We start from the raw sequence: 22223 nt of genomic DNA, 5'->3' as shown, positions 1-22223 counted from the left end.
AATGCACTCGGTGGATTTTAAAGAAAACCACCACCATCACCCCATATGTGAACTTCCTAAACCCCTGGGTCCTGGGCTCCAGGGCAAGTGTGCTTGCCCAGAGAGAAGCCTTTAGAGGTTCGTCCCATTGTCATTCACTTAGGCCTGCCTTGATCTTTTCTCTCTGAATGATGCAAAATGCTTACAGGTGCCAGGCAGGACTTCTCAGGGTGCCCTGGGGCAGTCCTCTGCCTGCAGAATCCCTCCAGGGCAGGTCACCTACAGGAGGACTGTGGCTTTGCCTACCTGACGCATTGAGGGCCTTCCCAACCTGTCACTAACCACCACCTCAGAAATCCAATCTTGCTTTACAGCTAAATCAATCCTGTCACTCCAATTAAATTCGCTTGGGAACAGTTAAAAAAGGAATCTCTGGCCTCACTGTGAATTCTCAAGTCTGATAGAGAGAGAACGATTCTGCCGCAGTTCAAAGAGAGAAAGGAAGTATTTACTCTGTCCCCCTTCATGCAGAAGGGAAAGGGGCATTGTTATTTTGATACTAGAAACTAAACTCTAAATAAGATCATCCGAGAAGGATAACCATATTCAAACTGCGTATTTTCTTCCACCTCATGGAAATGGTACATGGAATCACCATCCTTATTATTAAAAGCTTTTATCAAGGTGCCTGGGGCACAAAACAGGCTGAGTTGTACTAAATCTGTAACATTACTTGGGGATGACGTGGAGGTCTTTCCCAAGAACTTAGAAATAAGATTACCATCTGACAGCTTATCAAAATAGATCAAAGTGTATCAAAACTTTAACAGTGCATACTCCTTCCATTTTCTCTGGAGACATGCATTCAAGAGCACAAGGGTATCCTCTGTAGCCCTGCCTGTAAAAGCAAAGGATGGAAACGACAGAGATGTTCACAAAGAGTAGAGAGGTTACGTATATCATGATACCACCTTACAGGGAAACACAACGTCAAGATTACGAAACAGTGAACTCAGCCTCGACACAGTGTCATGAAAAAAGTGTTCACGCTCTCACGCTAAGTAGCCATAGCAAATGCACGCTCTGAAGCCAAAAGGTCTCACTTAATTGTTTCCCAGCTCTGAGACTCTGAGTACGTTCCTCAACATCTCTAAGCCGGAGGTCGCTTATCTGACAAATGGGGTAGTAACAGCACTACCTCATAGGGTCCTGTAAGCACTTAGCCTAGTAGATGGTGAGTTGGCATGAGGTAACTGTTAACTCACTCCAGTTCTGTGGCAGTCTAAGTAGTATCAATGACACCTCACCAGTGTCATCAGACTATATCAGTGAACACTTCTTCCTCCACTGTATACATCACTCGAAGGGAAACGCAGCCCGACTAGAAGCAGTGGCTCCTTTCTGGGAATGAGGATGGCAGTGCAGGAAGCAGGATGGAAAAAAAGGAAAGAGGAAAAGTCTTTGGCTGTATTTTCATTTATATGTTAGTGTTTTTTTCTTCTAAAGCCAGCTCGCGTTACTTTTATCATAAAGTGGTGTTTTTTTTTTCAAGATTGGCCTCTAAGAATTAAACCTTAATTGCATCTCTTAATGGATGAGAGCAGAGATATGCAAAGTTCCCAGGAAGGAGATTCTGAGCCTCAGGACCTGGTGTAACTCAACTGAAAATAGTAACATATCTAAAGCAAGGATATGACTACCTATGGGCTGAGGGTGGGGATGGCATCGAGTCCTAGTAGCCCAGGAAGAACAGGCACAGCAGAGGTGGCAGGGCACGCAAGCAGTTCTCAGGTGACAGGGGATTTGGGTCCTGAGACTCGTATTTCCAAGTGTGTCCTCCAGGCTCTTCGCTTGGCTTCTGCTCTGTGTTAAGGACTGAATTGTGTCCCCCTCCCCAAATGCATGTGTTGAAATCCTAACCCCTAGGACCTCAGAATATGGCCATATTTGGAGATAGGGTCTTTCACGAGGTAATTAAGGCAAAATGGGGTCATTAGGGTGGGGCCCCAATGCAATAGGACTAGTGTCCCTGGAAGAAAAGGAGATCTGGGCACAAACACACAGAGGGAAGATCATGTGAAGACACAGGGAAGAAAAGACAGCCATCTGCAAGCCAGAGAGAGAGGCCGGAGAAGAAACCAACGCCGCCAACACCTTGATCTTGGACTTCTAGGCTCCAGGGCTGTGAGAAAATACACCGCTGCTGTTTAAGGCCCCCAGTGTGTCATATTTTGCTGTGGCAGCCCTGGCAAACTAATACACTCTGTTCGTGATTCTGTTTCCATACATGAATTTTACATTTTCTATGTGCAAATCCATCAATCTTTCCCTTTATGGATTCTGGGTTGTCACTTTTTTTAAATCTTGATTTAAAAGGACTCTGCCATCCCAACTTTATTAAGATATATCCATCCTGCCTTCTTATCATCTTTGCTGCTTTTACTACTGCTGTGGTTGTACTGTGGCACCTCTTTTGTTTCGTTCCTTATCTGAAATATATTTCTGTAATATGGGTGTGGTCAGGCCCTAACTCTGGGGTGACCCACTGTCTATATTACATTTATACTCATAAGAATGTTCAAATTATACTACAGAAATAGATTTTAGACACAGGAAAACATTCACGATACACATTTAGGTGAAAAGAGGGAATTATATTTAAAAATACACATTTTTGAAATAAAATGATTTATATATACTTCATAAGTATTGAAAATGTATGAAAGAACATACACTAAATTATTAGTAATACTTACCTCTGGGTGATTAGGATTTTTTATGCTTTCAGTATTTTCTAATTGACTTTATTGAAATAATAATTTAAGTGAAATCCTACTGTGTCTCAGATCTCCTTTTCTTAAAAGGACACTAGTCCTATTGGATTAGGGCTCACCTGACGACCCCATTTTGCTTTAATTACCTCTTGAAAGACCCTATCTCCAAATACGGTCATATTCTGAGGTCTTAGGGGTTAGGATTTCAACACATGAATTTGGCGGGGGTGTACAACAATGACAAGAATACAAAATTTGATAGTGAAACTCTGGGATTCAGACCAACTCATGTTAGGATCAGGGTGACCTTTGGCAAGTTATTTAACTTTCCCTACGTTAGTTTTCTCATGCGTAAAATGGGTATAAGAACAGGTGGTCATGGGGTAATCAGGAGGTCTGTTGTTTGGGAGAGAGTGCATATAAAAGTTCTTGGTGGGAATAACATTCAGTAATGTTATTCAATAATAACATTCAATCAGCGGCACTATAATGTACCTTCCAACTTCGAAGAAGGGCAAAGCTCCAGGAACAGCAGGTGTCCATCATCAGGACAGGGAAATTCCATAGGTGTGGTTCATAACGTGTAGTCAGGGGGACAAGCAATAAAGTTGGGCTTAAGGAGGAGACAGGATTCAGAAGCTCTTCTACTCCACACCAGCCACCCTGCACTTTATAAAGGCCGGTGGTATGCATGTCACAGAGCTTTGTAACAAGGGGTGATGTGATTGCTAAAATTTCAGCCAAAGTACTGTTCATGGAAACACTTTCCCAAAGCCAGCTGTCAACCTGAGGGGGGTTAAACGTTCTTCATCAGGAACAAGAATGTGACCACGATTTCCCTGAGCAAAACAGCCCCTGTGACCAGCCCCTCCCTGCAGACATCCCACAACCAAGGCAGCAGGTAGAAAGCATTCCTAAATAAGATGCCAGTGAAGAGATGCTTTTCCTCCCTCACACGGCTTTGAAATAGCCAAGCCTGAAGGATTTTTTTTCCTTCCCTTTCTTTTTAAAAAATATACAGCCCAGGGCAAATCTCATACCTCCGCTGTCCCTAGAAGAGGTAGCTGAGTCACTGGGTCTCTGAAGCTGCCAGCTCACAGCAGGGCTTGGAAAATCAATACCTCTCTCTGAAGTTATCCAAAGTACTGAGACCTTTAAACCAAACTCCAGTAGATAAACATTATCAACAGTCTTTCACAGCATTAGGAGATGTGGGTTTATTTCCCAAGCAGCCTTGAAATGCGACAACGGGAGCTGTTCTCTAAGATGTGGACATGTGGAATTTGGCTGCAGAAGTGGTTTCCAGAGAATCAGCACTCTGTCTGCCGACAGGAACAAGAGACAGCTGGACTGTGGATGGAACACTCCCTCAGCATTACAGCTGTGTGGCTAAAAGAACGCGCCCTAAATGCCTATGTTGGAATCCAGGTCGCATCCCTATGGCCCTGTGTATCTCTGGGAATCACTCTTCACCTCTCTGTGCCTTAGTGTTCACCTTAAAACCAGGTACCCTAGCTCAGCAGGGACTGCTGGGAGGATTAAATAAGATGAAGGAGGGACATGTATGCACTGGGGTTTTCTTTTAATCCTATAAGCGCATCAAGGAAGTTAGCAGTTGTTATTCAGAAGGCATGATATGCAAAAGCACAACTGCTAGAAAGGAGAAATCACGCAAGTTCACTTCCCACCTAACCTGTTCGTTTTGAAATTTTGCCTTTTTCTGAACCAAGAGAGAATTTGGAAGAGGTCTTCAGACTCTTAAAATAAATCACAAGAAAGCTGGAAAAGAACTCTCTGAAAACAAGGTTCAAATATATGAGCCGCCAGAGGCTGGAGGGCCGTTCCTAGTTCCTCCATCTCTTTTCCCTCCAGCAGGTAAACCCTTCAAGAGAAGAGTCCTGTGGCTTTCTTCTGGGGGGAAATGATGGGGAGGGACTCTCGGCAAAGGGGAAAACATCACTGCGTGCTAATGAGAATCCCCCGGACAACATAAGGTAATTATTTTTCTTTTTTTTTTTTTTCGGTACGCGGGCCTCTCACTGTTGTGGCCTCTCCCGTTGCGGAGCACAGGCTCCGGACGCGCAGGCTCAGCGGCCATGGCTCACCGGCCCAGCCGCTCCGCGGCATGTGGGATCTTCCCGGACCAGGGCACGAACCCGTGTCCCCTGCATCGGCAGGTGGACTCTCAACCACTGCGCCACCAGGGAAGCCCACAAGGTACCTATTTTTAAACAAAACACCAAGACACTAGACTTGACCCCAAAAAACTCCCCAAAATGTAGACTTATTTTTATAAAAAGTCTTACAAAAGCATAAAAAATTAAATCACACTTAATATTCTATCATCAGCCTTACCTTAACTGCAAAGAGGAAAATGACAGAGAATCAGGGTTGTTCTAGAAATTCTGGGCTATCTAGTTGTCCCATTAAGGCTGATGAAATGCCAAATCATTTTTCCCTCTTGACTTGAAGTGAATCTGGGCAGGAACACTTCATGTGATGAAACGATTTCCCTTGCTATTTGAAGAATTTTCTTGTAAGATATAAAATCTCTTTAAATTTTCCCAGGCAGCTGCTAAGGGTTGCTAAGGAAGTGATGGAAATAGAAAATATTCTAAATAAACAATTAGTGATTTCTGAGGGGCAGGTACTTTATATATTTTTTGCAGGATGTCACGCATCTTAGGTACTAAGACTGGACAAGTGGTCTGTCTTGTCTTCCCTCCCTCTCTCTCTTCTTCCCTTCCTTCCTTTCTGTGTTAAGGAAGATAAAATAGTTAACTAATAAGGACTTACTGTATAACACAGGGAACTCAGTACTCTGTAATGGCCTATATGGGAAAAGAATTTTAAAAAGAGTGGATATATGTATATGTATAACTGATTCACTTTGCTGTACACCTGAAACTAACACAACATTGTAAATCAACTATACTCCAGGAAAAATTATTAAAAAAAAAAAAAAAGAATCTTCAAGCAGTGAGCTGGAGAGGGAGATTTTGAGCCATGGCGTGCCCAACTTGCTGGAGAGACACAGAGGAGGACCCAGGCCCTCCATCCCCACACAAGTCAGAGGAACTCTCAGTGTATCTGTTTTAGTCTGTTGTGCTTTAGCAAAAGATTATGTCTGAACAGAAGAATCTTAAAATAGACATCTGTGGTTTTGGCACCAGCAACCATTTCCCTTCTTTGATAACCGTATCCTGGTTCTGTTTTGGGAAAATGCCCGCATCTCATCCTCCGTGCCCCCAGGAGAAGCATCCTGCCTCGGCTCCACAGGGGCGAGCACCTCAAGCCTCACACCCGCTCTGGCAACAACAGCTGGTTGCAGGATGCGTGTGTGTCCCCATAAGAGGCAATGAGACTTCAGCAGACGCTTCTGGGGCAAAGATGGCACATTTTCCCTACTGCATTTGGGGTGAGAAGACTGCGCTGGTGCCCACTCCCATCCACAAGGGGGCAGGTTTTCAGAAAGCAGCCGACCACCTCAGAGGCAGTAAAATCCAAAAATGAGAGATCTGCTGACACTGTTTAAGCCCTAATTAAGCCATTCCCACCCCCAACTTCTTAAATATATAAGCCATTCAACTCCTTTTTGGTTCATGCTTGGTTCAGATTCTACCAGGAATTTCTGCGTGTTATAACCAGAAGACTCCTAGACAACAGAGTTCCACAGCTACACTTCAAACCACTGGGAAAGATTTCCTTTTAATGTCCTCTGACCTATTATGATTGGGGGCAATTTCTTCCTCCTGGTGGAGGAGAGGGAAAGAGACATAATCCCAAGAAATCTAGGAGCACCAAGGTCAACAGCTGAAAGTAAACTAAAAGAAGGGACTCTCAACACAGCAAGTCATACATGAATGAGAACCAGTGAGTATAGAACAAACTCATATTTTATTCTAAATAAGAAAATCGGTGGTTCTGGGTAAGGTCATGGGGTTTTTGTTGGCTGAAATCGCCATGTGATTTTCAGAGTCTAAGTAGGCAGTACACCTATTTAATATCTGGCATATATGTTATAATAATAATTTCTAATATTAAATGTCTTAACATATGTTTTTGGAAACATGGTACGTTTATTTTGTTTGTCCACATTCAGACATTCATAGCTAAGAAGGAAAGAAAAATGCCACCTGGCAATATACTCTCTGTATCTGAACACAAATTTTAAAAAGTGGCTAAGAAGTGGGTAGAGAAAAAAGATAGCCAAATGTATTTGAGTTTGTTTGTTTTAAACAGGCTCTAAATATCTGTTTTGATTTCTGTTTATTGTTTACTGAAAGTGAACCTTTTATAAAGTCTCTAATTTTGCAGGGGCAAAATATGCAGGATTAACCCAAGCTGGAAGGAGCCTGAAACCATTCATATCTTTTATCTCAGGAAAAGCCTCACTGTACTTTGAATGAGCCTATGTCACATGACCACCACCTAGTGGCAGTGTACTTAAATAGCAGGAACAGCTGAGAGTTACAATAAACATCTTTTAAATGGACCCCAGCACTGTCACGGTCATTTTGATCAGAACTAGATTTTCCCTCCAGGATGGTGGAATTAAGAACCAGGAAACTAAGAAACCAGAAATCTGGGTAAGAGCAGAATAACTGTGGAATTAAGCAACTGCTGGTGGTAACATTGTTTTTACCAGCATTTTCCAATGACTGGACCTCCTACCACTAGGAATACACAAAGTGAGTCCAGGTAGTACAAGGAAAGGTCATATTGAGGAGGGACAGTTGAGCAGAGGCGCAAATGAATGGAAGAGCAAACCATGCAATTTTCTAAGAAAACAGCACTATAGGCAATGGAGGAGGCAACAAGTGCAAAGGCCCTGAGGCAGGGCCATGTTTGGCTTCTCAGGGTACAACAAGGAGCTTAGTGTGGTTCAGCCAGAGAAGCAAAGACAAGAAGGCAAATGAATGTGGTGGACGAGGTGGGCAGGGGTCAGATTCTTTAGGGTTTTGTAGATCATGATTGGGACTTAAAATTTTTTTCTACATTGACAAAAAGCCACTGGAAAATGTGAAGTAGGAGAGTGATGTGGTCTGCTTTATGTTCTAGAAGGATCACTTACTCTAATCACTGTGAAGAGCAGACTACAGAGGTCAAGAGTGTTAGCAGAAATAAGAATAGAAGTCTACTGCAACAGTCTGGGCAAGAGATGCGTGTGGTACCAAGGCAGATTGATAGATACATAGAAAGATAGGTAGACAGTTATCTATGTATACAAACTTAAATGTGTGTATGTATGTATGTCTCCACCTCATCAAACACACTTATAGCAATGACAGTCTTTACAAATACTGAAAAAAATTATTTTTCATGTAAAAAAATAATCAATATAGGCGAGTAGATCTATATGGCAAAAAAAAAAAAAAAAAACTGCAAGAGTAATACTTATGACTGACGTTTAGAAGATACCAAACTCTCAATACCAAAATACACTATTAGAGAATCAGGTAAATTTTATGTGTTCCTCTAAAATTTCCTGTGACCTCCTAAAATAGTTCTGTGTCCCAACTGCAAAAAACATTACGCCTACTCAATTTATTTCATCCTTCCAACTAGATTCCCTTCTTGATGGAAGAGAATAAAAAGAGGTCTAGTACGACCATATCCTTGTGTTAGTTACTTTGGCAGATAGCTGACCCCAGACTCATTCTCCCCTCCTTCCTGGGCACAGAGACATTCATATGGTCCCCAGAATCCTCTGCAGTTGGATCTGGCCATGCACTGGAATTCTCACCAACAGAAGGAGACTGGAAGTCATGAGGGTCATCTCTGCTACTTTCTTAAGAGAAAACCGCTTCCTAGACTTTGCCCTCTTTGCCTGACTGTTGGCTGGAAGGTAATGGGGTGGAGCCTCAGCTCTGATCACACAGGAGAAAAATCCTCTAAGGCAGGGGTTCTCACTCAACCACAGGCAATTTTGCTTCCCAGGGACACCTGGCAATGTTTGGAGGCGTTTTTGGCTATTCAAATGAGGGGTGAGGAGTCAGCTACTGGCATCTGGGGAAGGCAGAAGCCAGAGAGGTTGCTGAACATCCTACAAGGCACAGAAGAGCCCCCCACCACGAAGACTTTCCTGACCCCAAATGTCCACTATGCTGAAGTTGAAGAGCTTCACTGTAAGGCCACCTTCTCAAACTTTGCCCAAAATTATTCCCCAAGTATCTTCTTAAAATTCTGCTTCCGAAAGTTGGTGATGGGATCTGAGATTCTGCACCTCTAACATGCTCCCAGGGGGATGGTGGAGCCACAAGATGGAAAGAATGGAACTTGGGTCTCTGAATGGTCTCCCTGAGCACAGCTGCTCCAGCAGTCCAGTCTGGCTGGAGTGCCCATGCAGGGCTGCTACTCAAACATATACACCTGCACACCTGAACTCACTGTTTGCAGCTCGTGTTCCTTCTGAGTGGTTGGTCTCCAGGCAGCAACAATCGCTACAAACTTTGAGTATCGACTTTCATTATGCGGGAGAAAAACATCATCTATCTCATTTAATCCACTGTAGGTTGGGGTCTCTTTGTTGCAACAGTTCAGTTTTTTCCCTAACTAATACAGTGACCATCTGCAAAGAGTGGACAGTGACATCTATGTTGCTGTTTGGCAAGAGACCAAAGAGCCCCGGAGATTATACTCTCCAGAAAAAAAGAGAAAAAGCAAAGGGAAGAAAAGAAACAAGATGGTGACTTCTAAAGATATGTGGGAAGAGTGTTTTGCTGCTGTAACAAATGGCCACAAACTAACTGGCTTAACGTGCTAGAAGTCAGAAGCCTGAAATGGGTCTCCACGGGCTACAATCGAAGTGTCAAGAGGGTTGCATTCCTTCTAGAAGTTCCAAGGAAGAATGCATTTCCTTTTCTGTAGCTTCTGGAAGCTGCCTGAATTCCTTAGCTTGTGGCCACTTCTTCTATCTTCAAAGCCAGCAACAGCAGGTTGAGTCCCTCCCGTGCTGCCATCCCTCTCATTCTCTCTCTTCTGCTCCCACTTCCATTTAAAAGGACTCTTGTGATTACACGGGGCTCATCCAGAGAATCCAGGATAATCTCCCATCTCAAGGTTAGCTGTTTAGCAATCGTAATTCCATCTGCAACCTTAATTCTTCTTTGCCATTTAATGCAGCATACTCACAGGTTTTGGAGTTTAGGATGTGGTTATTGGGAGACTGCGTTATTCTGCCTTCCACAGCTTAGAAAGTAGGCTAGTAAGGCAGCCAGAAGGTGGGAATTTAATACGCCCATCTGAGAAATGCAGAGAGAGTGCACAGGAAGAAGAGATGACAGGTCATTTGAGAGCAAAATGAGAGAATCTTCTGGTCACTCCCAAAGCTCGTCAACTGCAGGACAATCCTAAAAAGCAAATGTGCCCTATAGCTTTTTCTGTTTTTTCAGTATGAAAGAATGATGCATCGGTGGTCATGAATCAGATAAAAGAATTATGCAGACAGAGGTTCTCCAGGAATTCTCAGGATCTTTATGCAGCCTGCCCTCCCAAGGTTTGATATCCATGGTATATAATAGTTTCTGTAAATTAAACTTCTTAATCTAACTTTATGATAAGAGTGCTTGTCCTGTATTTCAGATACTCCCTGGAGTGCAACATTCCAGAAAACCAATTACCTGGGGGAGTTCATGAAAACGTGCGTGGATTAACAACAACTGCAGAATGTACACAAAGCAGATACGAGCACATCACCGTTATTCTGCCCTTGCAAAATCACTGCGGGGTTATTGGCAACTGTTATTCCCATTGTAGAGATGAGAAAACAAAGGCTCAAAGGCTAAATACTCTCTATGCACACAGGCAAGGTAGACACAGAACTCAGACTCCAAATCTTTAACTTCTGATTTTAGGTTCAGCTTTCTTTTCTAAACATCACAGAGCTCCAAGCAGGCAAAGTGCCCTATGATGAAGGCACTCAAGCAGTTTGACTCAAATTTCCTCAGCTCCGGGGACACCCAAACCTCCAACCCCCGTAGAGGCTTTAACCTGGAGGCAGAAAGGTGTATCTGCACCTACAGTGAGCCACAAATCGAACACAGCCTCGATGTAACTGTTTGACTGTTAAATGGCAATAACGTCATTTTGATAATGCATTTAGAGAAACACCATCTAAACTACTCTTGGAGCGTAACAGTCTGTCAGGAATAATCCAGGCTCTTCTAAACCTTTGGCAACTACAGCAACAAAGGCTAGGAACCAAAAGCCACCAGTTACAATGTAAAGACACCTGCTGTGTGACTCCGGGAACGTCACCTGCCCTTCTGAAGTCTCATTCTCTTTATTTGTAACACTGGGATAAGACAGTATCTACTTCAGGAGGCTGCCGAGAAGAATAAATGGGATAACGTGGTATGCCGCTGGGACCTTTTGGGGAGACTGTCTAGCCCACACAGCTTGTTTGAGTGGGTTTCTCTTTCTTGTACCCAAAATAGTCTTGCAAAAATAGTATGTGAAAGAGCTGAGAACAATTCTTAGCCAGAGTTCCCAAGGAATGTGAGTGTGTGATTGCTCTGCAGAAGCCTGGGGTTTTGAAAGAAAACAGCACAAAGAAGGTACCCCTTTCATTCAATAAGTCATTGATTCAGAATTAGTGATGAATAAGCCACCATTATGGATTGCCTAGCATGTGCCAGGTACCGCTTCTGGTTCAGAGCACGGGCTAGTTCATGTGGGACAAGGCCCTGCTCCCCTGTACTTGATCTTCTGGGGAGGGAGAGGTAAGTCATCAGGATGATTTGGGAGAGCAATACATGCTCTGAAGAAAATAAAACAGTGTAACAAGCTCAGAAGTGGAAAAGGGTCTTTAAATTAGGTAGTTAGTAAAGATCTTGGTGGGGGGGAGCTGAAATATAAGCCAAGATCTGAAGGACAGGTAACGAGATACCTGCAGTCTAGGTATCTGGGGACAGAGACTTCCCGGAAGAGGAAACAGAGATTTAAATGCCCTGAAGTGGGAATGAGCTTGGTCCCAGCACAGAAAGGGAGACACTTCCATGGTCTGTTTTGGGGGCAAAACCCCACAATTAGCCTGTCCTGTAGGTAGGCCGTGCACACACAGGAAACCAAAACCTTCTAGCACAGAAATGCTGGCATTTCTTATTCACCCCCAGGATGCTGGACGACAACCCTTCCAGTGGAAAAGAGCTTGGGGACAAATGAAAGGAAATGCTGGGGACCTCCCTCGAAGTCCAGTGGTTAAGACTTCGCCTTCCAATGCAGGGGGTGCAGGTTCGATCCCTGGTCAGGGAGCTAAGATCCCACATGCCTCATGGCCAAAAAACCAAAAACATAAAGCAGAAGGAATACTGTATCAAATTCAATCAAGACTTTTAAAAAAATGGTCCACATCAAAAAAAATATCTTCAAGAAAAAAAAAGGAACTGCTGTATGTTTGGAGCCTAACACCTGGGTTTGAATCCCAACTATCTTAAGCAAGTTCCTTGACCTCTCTGCGCCTTAGTTCCCTGACCTGTACACCGTGGGCTATCACGCTACCTGTCTCACCAGGCTCTTGGGAAGACTGAATGAACCCACCGCTCGGGGCAGAAGCTGGCGTATACAGTACGTGTCCAGCACCGCGATTCTTACCACCCTGCTACTGTGACTCTTTCAGGTCCAAATCTTAAATCTTCATCTCCCCGTTCCATTAAATAACCATCATTTGTCTGTGATTTGTTTTTTGCTTTGTAGCAATAGGAGTGCACCTAAATTTACTAATTTACACCAATTCAACTGTTAATCCTCCCCTTGGCACGATCCTACCAGCCCTGAATTTGGGATGTAAAGCAGCCAGGACCCACCCTCCTCCACGGGGAATTCTAACACTGTTTATGAATCTGAACAGGAGTGGTCATCTTACCATCCTCTCCTCAGACAAATAAAATGTAGAAAGTGAGGGACACCTACATTTGAACTGCAACATTTTGGCCATGTTCCTAGAGATGGTATCTTCAGACCACTCTCAAACACACCTGACCTCAATGTAGTAGCAAAGATCTCCAGTTAAAAAGGGCGGGGGGGCGGGGGGGGGAGGAGAGGGGGAGGGAAAGCAGGAAGTGGGCAGGGAAGGAAAAAAAAGAAGTGCTATCCTACAGAAAGAGCTCTCTTTCCATTTACTGTTTTCTTCTCTGACACCCCTGAGGAAAGTATTAAAATTTTGTTCTTGCAAGTCCCTTGCAATTCTTGCTAAATTTATTCCTAGTTATTTTGTCTCTTTGGTTGGTTCTATAAATAGGATATTTTCTCTCATTATATTTTCAAAATGCTTGGCATAGGCAGATAAGAAAACTATAGATTTTGCATAGTAATTTCCTCACATTAATAAATCCTATTATTATTTCTAATAGATTCATGGGTTGGGGGAGATTGCTTATCTTAGGTTTTCCAAAAAAAGATGAAATTACTGGCAAATGGTGATAATTCTAACTTCCCCGTTCTTATTCTTTTTTGCATCTAACTGCATTATCTATTCATTCCTGAGCAATGGTAAATCATAGTGATGATAGTGGGCATTCTGATCTTATTCTGGATGTAATGGGAGTGTTTCTAGTGTTACAACATTAAATACGATGCTTGCTTTGGGTATGATCCGATTTTATAAGCAGACGTTCTAAAAATCAAAAATAAATATTTAGTTTTATCAGACTTTTTAGCATCCATAAAATAATCATAAGATTTTTCTCTAAATGAGAAGTGTTACAAGTAAATCACAGCATTTATTAGATTTCCCAAGATCAAACCATCCTTCCATTCCTAGAATAAATCGCACTTTGTCAAGACTTTAATTACCTTGTAATGTAGTCACTTACATGTTCATTTCCCCGCTGAGTTCTTTCAGATCACAGGGCATGACTGATTCATGTCTGACATATAATTGACATTAAATACGGGTTTAACGAATAAATAAATGAATAACTGAAATAACAAGTACATTTAACCTCCCCAAACTAACCACTTGTACCTCTTCCCAGCTTAAAATAGTCAAAGAGATCATATGCCTTCCCCAGAGTGGATCTTTATATGTTTAATGAATATGTGGTTTTAACTGGTCCCTACTTCTTATATCAATAGAACCCCTGAACACCTCATTCTTTATGGGGAAACTACTCCCTATGGCTGTATTGGGAATAACCCTGCTTCCCTACTCCCACCATCGCCCCAAGCCAAAGGGGTGGCGACATCCCCCAGGCCTGATTAGAGTAACTACACAATGATTGCTTGAGGATGGACACCTGACCCAACCTGGGTCAACAGCATCTCCAGGAATTTCTCACAGAAGCTCTTTAGAAAAATTTTTTCCAAAAGAATTGATAAAAAAAACACATGTCTAGGGTTGCTGCTTACCATCTTGCCTAAAAGGTAGTGAGACAACCATTCTGAGAATGAAGCAAGGTATAGACAAACATGGCAAAGAATGGAAAGAGACAGAGACCTAGTGCCATTATTTGGGCCCCTGGATTCAGCTTTTCTTGAAGCCATTACCCCTTAGACTTCCTAAGTAATAAGCCAATAATTATCTTTCTTGGTTTAGCTCCATTTCTATCCCTTACAACCAAAAAATATGGCCTAATTCATGTGCTGCTTTGTTCTCCTCCATATATGCTTTATACATTCTTAAATAAAGGTTGAAAAAAAAGTTTTTTAAAGAAAGGCAATCCTAACTAGTGAGTGTTAAAAAAAAATCAACCACCTGCTTTTAATTAACGGCAAGATCTGCTGAAAGGCTTCCTTAGTGAATTATAATTTCAGATTGAAATTCCCAAGACAGTTAGAGAGGAGCCTGTTAGACCGCAGAAACCAATGGAATCGAGGGATTACTTTAACAGGGCAGTGGTTCAACCAGTTTCAGAGATACCATCCATTATGCAAAACCAAAACCTTTAAAACTTTCTACCGTGCAGCCCTAGCAATCCCTCATTCACCTGAAGTCTGGAGGCCTCTCTCCTGACTCAATTTAAAAGTAAAAATGCTTGGTATGGTTTACAAGAATAAAAATAAAAATAAATAAATCATGTCATGATGGCTAGAGAACTCCCCAGAAAAAAGCCGCCAAACCTCAAGACAGGGAGTTTCGTGGAGTCTTCCTGAACCATCCTGCATTCTCAAAAGCTTTCAGATCTGCAGGAAAACTGAAGGCAAGCATGCCCTTGGCATCCTAAATATCCCTGTACCTATCGGGGCAATCAGCATCAGTTCCTACCATAGGCTCAAGAAAATGTCAGTGGGCCAGCCCAGAGAGCCTAGCCACTTCCCTACCCCATCCCCTTTATGGAGAATTCTGGTTGCACTTACCTCCTGCAATCAGACTCTTCTCCTTCAGCTCAAGTTACAATAGACCAAACTCTGGAATCTGGTTTTGATTATTCTCTGGAGAGCTACTTAAGCGCTGCTTCAGGGTTGGAAATCCCTCATTCAGGCATAATCTTGAAATAAAAGACTATATTCAAATGAAAAATGCATTACCGCATTCTCTTTAGGGCCTTCTGTACTGACAGGCAGGATAAAAGGAAAGAATGGAAGGAAAATGAAGAAGAAAACCAAGGGGGAAAAGGAAAAAATGGGAGTAAAAGAGAAAGGAAAGAAGGGGAGAGAAAAATGTATTGTGTCACAAACTGTGTAGGGCACTGTGAATGTCATTTCATTTCATCCTCAGGTCATCCCTTCAAAGTAAATACTATGAGCCCATTCTGCAGATAAAGAAATTGAGGCTTGGTGATATCGAGTAATTTGCCCAAGGTCACACAATGAGGATGCAGTGGATTCAGGCTCAGAGATAAAAATACATGTTCCAAAGTATGTCGCTACTACTTGACTAGCTTCCTCCTTCTGAAGAGTCTAATACAAGTGTTTGTTCTAGAACCAAAATATTTCAGTGGTTGAATGGACCCTATGAAGATAACATAGCCGCATCATCTAAGTAATAGAGAAGGAAGGAAGGAAGGGAGGTAAGGAGGGAGGGAGAGGGAGGAAGATATTAAGGAACCTCACATCCAGTGGAACTAGTATGTGGCAAAGAAAAACCTAGAACCCTAAAAAGCTCTCAGGTCTTACTCCGTCCATGTGACCAGAATCTATTTTATAAGTGCAACTGACCTAAAGGGATCAAATACAGATACTCCTGATGAAGGACTGAACAACTGAGAATTTCCCCTCCTTCAAGAAAATGTTCACTGGGAACAAAAGGGAAATTTATTTGTGAATTGTCTTTTTCTGCTTATATCCAGTTTATATCCAGTTCCTGTTTATATCCAGTTTCCTTTGTTGCTGTTGCAACATATCTCAGAGGGAGTTCCCCCATGCTGTTGCAAAATCAGTTAAGGGGGAAAATATCTAAACTAAAATAGCACAAGTAAGCCACAATTCTGGCAACTGCAGAGGGTGTGGGTATGCCAGGTACTTTCTGAAATGAGTTTAAACCATAGGTCGCTAGCCAGTAGCCAGCTGGCTGTGTCCAGCCCACAGATGTGTTTTGCTTGTCCTGCAGTGCTGGCCCACACCACGCTTTTAAGAAATCTCAACCTGTTGCCAACATTAAAAACCAGGCCACTTCACACCAAAACCTGGACTTCCAGTGTCTTTTACCAAGTGGAAGACCTGGCTCCCCTGATGCCACATTTGCACATGGAAAAGGGTAGCTGGAATATAGCAGTAGCTGCTCCTTTGGAAAGAACATCTGTGCCCCAGTTTCTCCCTACCTAGTCTATTTCGCTCATGTATATTATCCACATGAGCCCTGAAGGCATCTGAGTTGGTGACCCTTGGTTGAAAAGGTTAAGCAGATGTAGATTTCAAAGCCAATGATTATTAGGCTTTTCCCAAAAACATCCCCAATGACCGCCTCCAGTCAGTATGAGGACGGCTGTGAGAGAAGGCAAGGCATGTGAGACCAAAACTCAGTAGCTGGGTTCATTTGCATTTCTGCTCTAGGATACTCACTTTTTGTTTCGAAAATATATTCACTTTTAGTATTTCATTTATTCTTCCTAACAACCTTGCCAGGAAGGCATTACTCTCAGATAAACGGAAGGCAAGTGATGTTTTGTCAGTTATCCAAGCCAGATCAACCGACAAGTAAGTTTTGCAAAGCCTGGTTTTGAACCCAGTTTTCCCGCAGCTACAAACACTGTGCTTTTGGAATCATGAAAGAACACTTTGGAAAGCCATGAGGCTTGTTTCTACCTCAGAGCCTTTGCACTTGCTGTTCCCTCTGCTTAGAAACCTCTCCACCCAGGTCTTCACGTGGGAGGATCTTAGTCTTTCATGACACTTCTATCACCTCCACAGAGAGGTTTTCCCTCATCATTTGATGTAAAATAACACATGCACACACATTTGCACACACACACACACACCCCAATTACTTTCTAGGCCGCTGCTACTCAGAGAGGTCCAGTAATCAGCAGCAACGGCATCACCTTGGAAATCAGAAATGCAGAATCTCAGGCCCCATCCCCGACCTACGGACTCAGAACCTGCACGTTAACACCACCACTCCCCACCCCCGCTCCCCATGTTTTGTGTGCATTTAAAGTTTAAAAAGCACTGCTCTACAGGAGTGCTGCCCGGTGGAAATAAATATAACAGGAGTCACAAGTGTAAATTTTAATTTTCTAGTAGCCACATTACAAGAGTAAGCAGAAAGACTTGTTTGTTTGCTGTCTCTCCTTCTCCCACTCCCACCCCCACTAATACGTCAGTTCCAAGAGAACAGGTGCTTCACCTGTCTTGTTCACCCCTTTACCCCCAGCACCTGAAACAGTACACTGCGCACATATTAAGTATCATTAAATGTTTGCTGAATGAAAGAAGGAAGGAAAAGACCTTGCTAGCACTCTATATACCAGCACTTTGGACAGATGTGGCTTCAAATGTCAGCTCAACCCCTGGCCAGCTGAGCAACCTCGAGCAAGTTGTTTTACCCTCTGGGAGCCAACTGTAAAGCAGAAATGCTGTTCTTTTGCTCACAGCCTCATCATGCCACCCAGATGTGATAATACGTCTATAAAACGCAAACCCCCACAATAACAGGCGTTCAGTACACGCCAGCGCCTTATGCTGCCCTCCTTCTTTCTCTCTCTGGACACCACGTCCGAATGATGCTGTGGACCACTCTCCTCTGCGTAGCACAAGCATGACTACTGAACGCCAGCTATTTCCCTCCAGCCGACAGGATGTGTGTAGTAACTGCTGGCAGTGAAGACAGCTTGAAACCATGGAGGGTCACTTCGCGTCACCCTACAGCTGAATGGTTTCCAAAGCAAAGTGGTCGCAGTCACTGTACAGTCTGTAGTCCACGAGGGAGACCACAGCCCAAGTCATTTCCGTCACTTTAATGAGTTCTGCCGTGGCAGCCACTTGGCCTGCCACAAGGTCCCACCCCTTAGAGGAGTTTAAGGTCTCTGCCCAGTGTGCATGAGCGCACATTGAAAGGCGTACTGTGGCTTGGCCCTTTTAATTTTTTGAGGGGGGGAGGGACGGAGAGTTTAATCTACCCCCACTTATTAATCACTGGCCTGTGTCAACCCACCAAGTGAGGCTTGCTGTGCCACAGCTTTAACGCACCCTAATCCATCAGTCTATCTTGTCCTGCAAATCTGATGCGTATGTTCTAATCGCAAATGTGCTTTTAAATCACATTAGATCAACAGCATAGGCGAAAGCAAAACCCGGATTTAGACATGACCGGACTGACACCAAGGAAATAAAACTGGGGCTGCTTAGTTGAATATGAGGAAACCCTTGCCAGCTCTGCCGAGAGCAGCCCCAATTTCTTCCTTCTCTCCCTCTCATGGAAATCACAACAACCATGATCACCCGCAGAATCAGTAGGCTACTGGGAAGCGCGTCGAAATGAAAAAGAAAAACAAAACAAATAATGGGAAGAGGGGATCAAAACCTTTAATTAACCTGTGAATCTCTATCAGGCAAATAGTAGAGTAAGATTCCAGATAAGGTACAAGGCATATGGGGAGGAAATGTAACCACTTAAGTACAGATGCCACCATTTAAAAGACTGGGACCAGGGAACCAGGAGGAAGGGAGAGGGAGAGAAGAGCCTGAAGAGATGCGGCCAACGGAAATCCCCAAAATGCCCTCAAAAGACGGCTGCCCCTGTTAGGGCTAGAGAGCTATCCTAGGATCCAAAGGGTTTCTGGGAGTCATCTCAACAGCCAGGTTTGGGTGGAAAATGATTCCTCTACGTTAGATAGATTCTCCTCCAGCAACTCCAATCAGCACCACTAATCATAATAAGGATCTACCATGGGTGTGATGCTGGGGCAGGAGATGAGGGATACAGACATATCACATGGTCCTCTTCAGTGAGGATCAAGGGAACCCAGGTCCATCTACATCTCTTAGTCCTATGGGGCACTGAGCCCCAAATACCACAAGTGATGGCTGAGGGTACCACAGATCTTCAACAGCCATGTCCTGACAGCGAGGCAGTTTACATATACCTCCTTTTCCCAGCCGCAGTATAAAAGAACGTAAGAAGACCTGGCATCTTTTATCTTTTCATTCAGAAAATGCTCCAGACCCTACGATGGGACTTCCTGACATGCAGTCCGCCACACACCCTTCGTCAACTTTATTTTAACGCATCCAAATAAAACACCCCCTTCTCCATTTCCAACTGCAGTAAAGCAACCCAAACACGTGTTAGAGAGATTTGATTGTTATGCCTCCCTCTCCCCCAAAGGGCATTTGACACTTCTCACAAGATACAGGGCTTTAAAATTAGAATTGCAAAAAGCCATAGTTACCCTCTTAGGGCCATGGCTGCCTCACAGCAGAAACCAGAACATTCTTACAATCAACAGTTAAACAACTGAAACCTTCCCAGACATCATACCTTTTTTTTTTTTTTTTTTTGCTGTTGTTGCACTAACACCTTTTTAATTATAATTGCAAACTGGAAGCCATGGCTTGTCATGTTATAAATACTGATTTTCCAGTTAAATTAGGTATTTGCTGTTTTTTATTTTGATAGGAAGGGGCTGTTTGAAGCCTCCTAAAATATCGCAATTAGTTCTCTCTGTTGAAACAGACAAGACATGAACAGTCGCATTTGCTGTTTCGGTTTAATGTGCTGGAATGTTCATCCCTAAGTGTACTTCTCTCAAGCTTTGAAAGCATAAGGCATATTTTTAAAACGGAAAGAAATCAATCACAATACACACATTTATCATATATTTCCAAAGATAAGTTATTTCTAAAACTTTCCTAGGCTGTAATTTAAACTTAGAAAGCACATCTCTTCAACAAGAAGGCGACTTGTCAGGAAACAATCCTTATTTTACCTATTGGCTCTGCTAAGATGATAACATCACTTTAACTGACAAAGCCTGTGTTTCTGGTTGACAATTGCAATTAATTACTGAGATACAACCGAGATGGGGCCAGCCATCCAGATCTGTTTTCCAGAGAAATTAAAAAACAAGAGGAAAGGAGGGGGCGGGGGTACGACGCTGAATTATTAATTTATTTTACCCACACTTAACTTACTACTCCTCTCTTCTCCCTTTCCCTCAACGCTGGCAGACGGTGGAAAAGGAGGGAGATGAACAAACAACTCACTAGATACAAGCTCCAATATGTTGCAAAGGAGGCACAGGTTAGAAAGGGCACAGGTGCAGGGTATGAAAACTCTTAGGGCACCAACTGTCATGTAGGCACGGATACTCCTGATGCAAAATCAACCCAGTGTTCATGCAGCCCAAGAGGGATAGAAAGTTCTGGAGACGGGGGACATCCTGAGTTTTTACTAGAAAGCCCGAACTCGCCAGCATCATCCTTTTAACTGTTCCCTGTTCATTTTGCTCTGAACTGAAAACACTGGATTCCAGCCACGCAAATGCGTCTGAGGGCGATTTTGAGAGATTCCAGGGGATCCCAAAGCCCTCTGGTCAATCTAGCTGTCCTGTCCATTCCTCAGCGTCCCCAGCACAGAAGCGCACCGCCCCGCAAAAGCCTGGGTTAGGAAACACCCCGGGGGCACGAGGGCTGGGGATTCCCAGGCTTGGAACTAGGCAGATTCGGAAAGCAGCTCCCTGGACGAGGAGCCTGAGGCAGGCAGATCAGGGGGACCCCTCTCTCCTCGCCCTAGAATTAAGTGATCCCTGGCTAGCCTCCAGCCCTCTCCGCCGCTCCCCCAGAGCAGCTCCGCCAGGGTGCGCAGAGCCCGCGCGGGGTTAAGACCTCTCGGGACGCTGCCCGGATCCCCAAAGGCCAGGGGAGCGGCAGCTTCCCGTGCTGGTCTCCCCTACGCGCCTATCCCATCCGCCGAGCTCGGGGTCCTACCTGTACCATTCCAGTCCCTTTTCATAGTTCCTGTCGAAGAAGTGCGGCTCTACGCCCACCGCCCGCACGTCCGGGTGCACTCGGATCGCCTCCAGCAGCGCGCGGGTCCCTCCTTTCTTGACCCCGATGATAAGGGCCTGTGGCAGCTTCTTCTCCCCGTAGTCGGGGGTGCTGACGGCGCCGCCCCTCACGCTGCTCCCGTTGGCCGCCCTCCGGCCTGCGAGCTCCTCGTCTGTGGTGCTGGACTCCTGCGCTTCCCTCTCCAGCAGCGCGCTCTGCGCCGTGACCATCTCGCCAGAGGCCAGCGGGGTCCGGAGCCAGGCGTCCCGGGCGCCCCCGCCGCCGCTCGCCAGCCCCCAGCCGTCGGCCCCGGGGGCGGAAGGTTGCTCGGGGGGCTCGGGCGGCTCCCCGCGGCTCGCGCTGTCCGGCGGCGGCGGCGCGGGCGGCTGCGAGGGGGCGCCGAGGCGCACGGGGGGAGGCGGCAGCGAGGGTGGCGGCGGGCTTGGCGGGGGCTCGGCGGCGGCGGCCGGCGGCTCCTGCAGCGCCAGGGGGAATTGCAGGGAGCCCGAGCCGCCCAGGAGGCTGTAGCACAGGTAGGTGACGGACAGAGACAAGGTGCACATGAAAAGCAGCTTGCGCGCCGGCGGGCCCTTAACCGAGGCGCCGGGCGGCGGCGGCGCGGCGAGAGGTGGAGGCGGAGGCGGAGGAGGTGCGGACCACTGGGCCATCGCGGCTCCCGGCTCGCGGCGGCGGCGGCGGCCCCCGGCGCTGCCCGGACATGGTTTCAGCCGCCGCCCCCGCCGCCGCCGCCGCCGCCGCTGCCCAGCCGCCCCGGCTGCATGAAGCGACGCCGCTGCGCCCCCGGCCCTGGCCGCTGTCCCGCTGCGCCGGGGGTGAACCCGGCCGCATGGCCCCCCTCCTCGCTCTCCTCGCGGCGTCCGGGGGGCCCCCCACCACCCCCCTCAGCCTCTGGCAAGGGGCCCGAGGGGGGCGCGCGGACCCGCCGGCTGCACCTTCTCCGTCTGCAGCGCCCCAGCTTCCCTGGCTCCGCCGCGGCTCCCGTTTCAGCTTCTGCCGCCGCCGCCGCGCGCTGTTGCAGCCCAGAGTTCCTTCCCCGCTGCTAACTTTCTGCCGGGAGAGAGGAGAGGCGCGGCAGGGAGGCGG

At 45.3% G+C, this 22223-nt stretch overlaps 1 protein-coding gene across 1 annotated transcript in view; it reads right to left on the bottom strand.

Moving 5' to 3' along the window:
* The window catches only part of HS3ST4 (heparan sulfate-glucosamine 3-sulfotransferase 4), a 393025-nt gene extending 371112 nt beyond the window's left edge, over positions 1 to 21913 (bottom strand). Inside the window, exon 1 of the mRNA XM_060031941.1 lies at positions 21060 to 21913. Within this exon, the coding sequence (XP_059887924.1) occupies positions 21060 to 21787 (728 nt within the window). The 5' untranslated portion in view covers positions 21788 to 21913. The remainder of the gene's footprint in view (positions 1 to 21059) is intronic.
* Positions 21914 to 22223: the final 310 nt, after the last annotated feature.

Source organism: Delphinus delphis, chromosome 15 (assembly GCF_949987515.2).
Source record: "Delphinus delphis chromosome 15, mDelDel1.2, whole genome shotgun sequence".
NCBI classification, from domain to species: Eukaryota; Metazoa; Chordata; class Mammalia; order Artiodactyla; family Delphinidae; genus Delphinus; species Delphinus delphis.
Note: the sequence above shows the minus strand (reverse complement) of the source record. Positions and strands in the feature narration are given on the sequence as shown.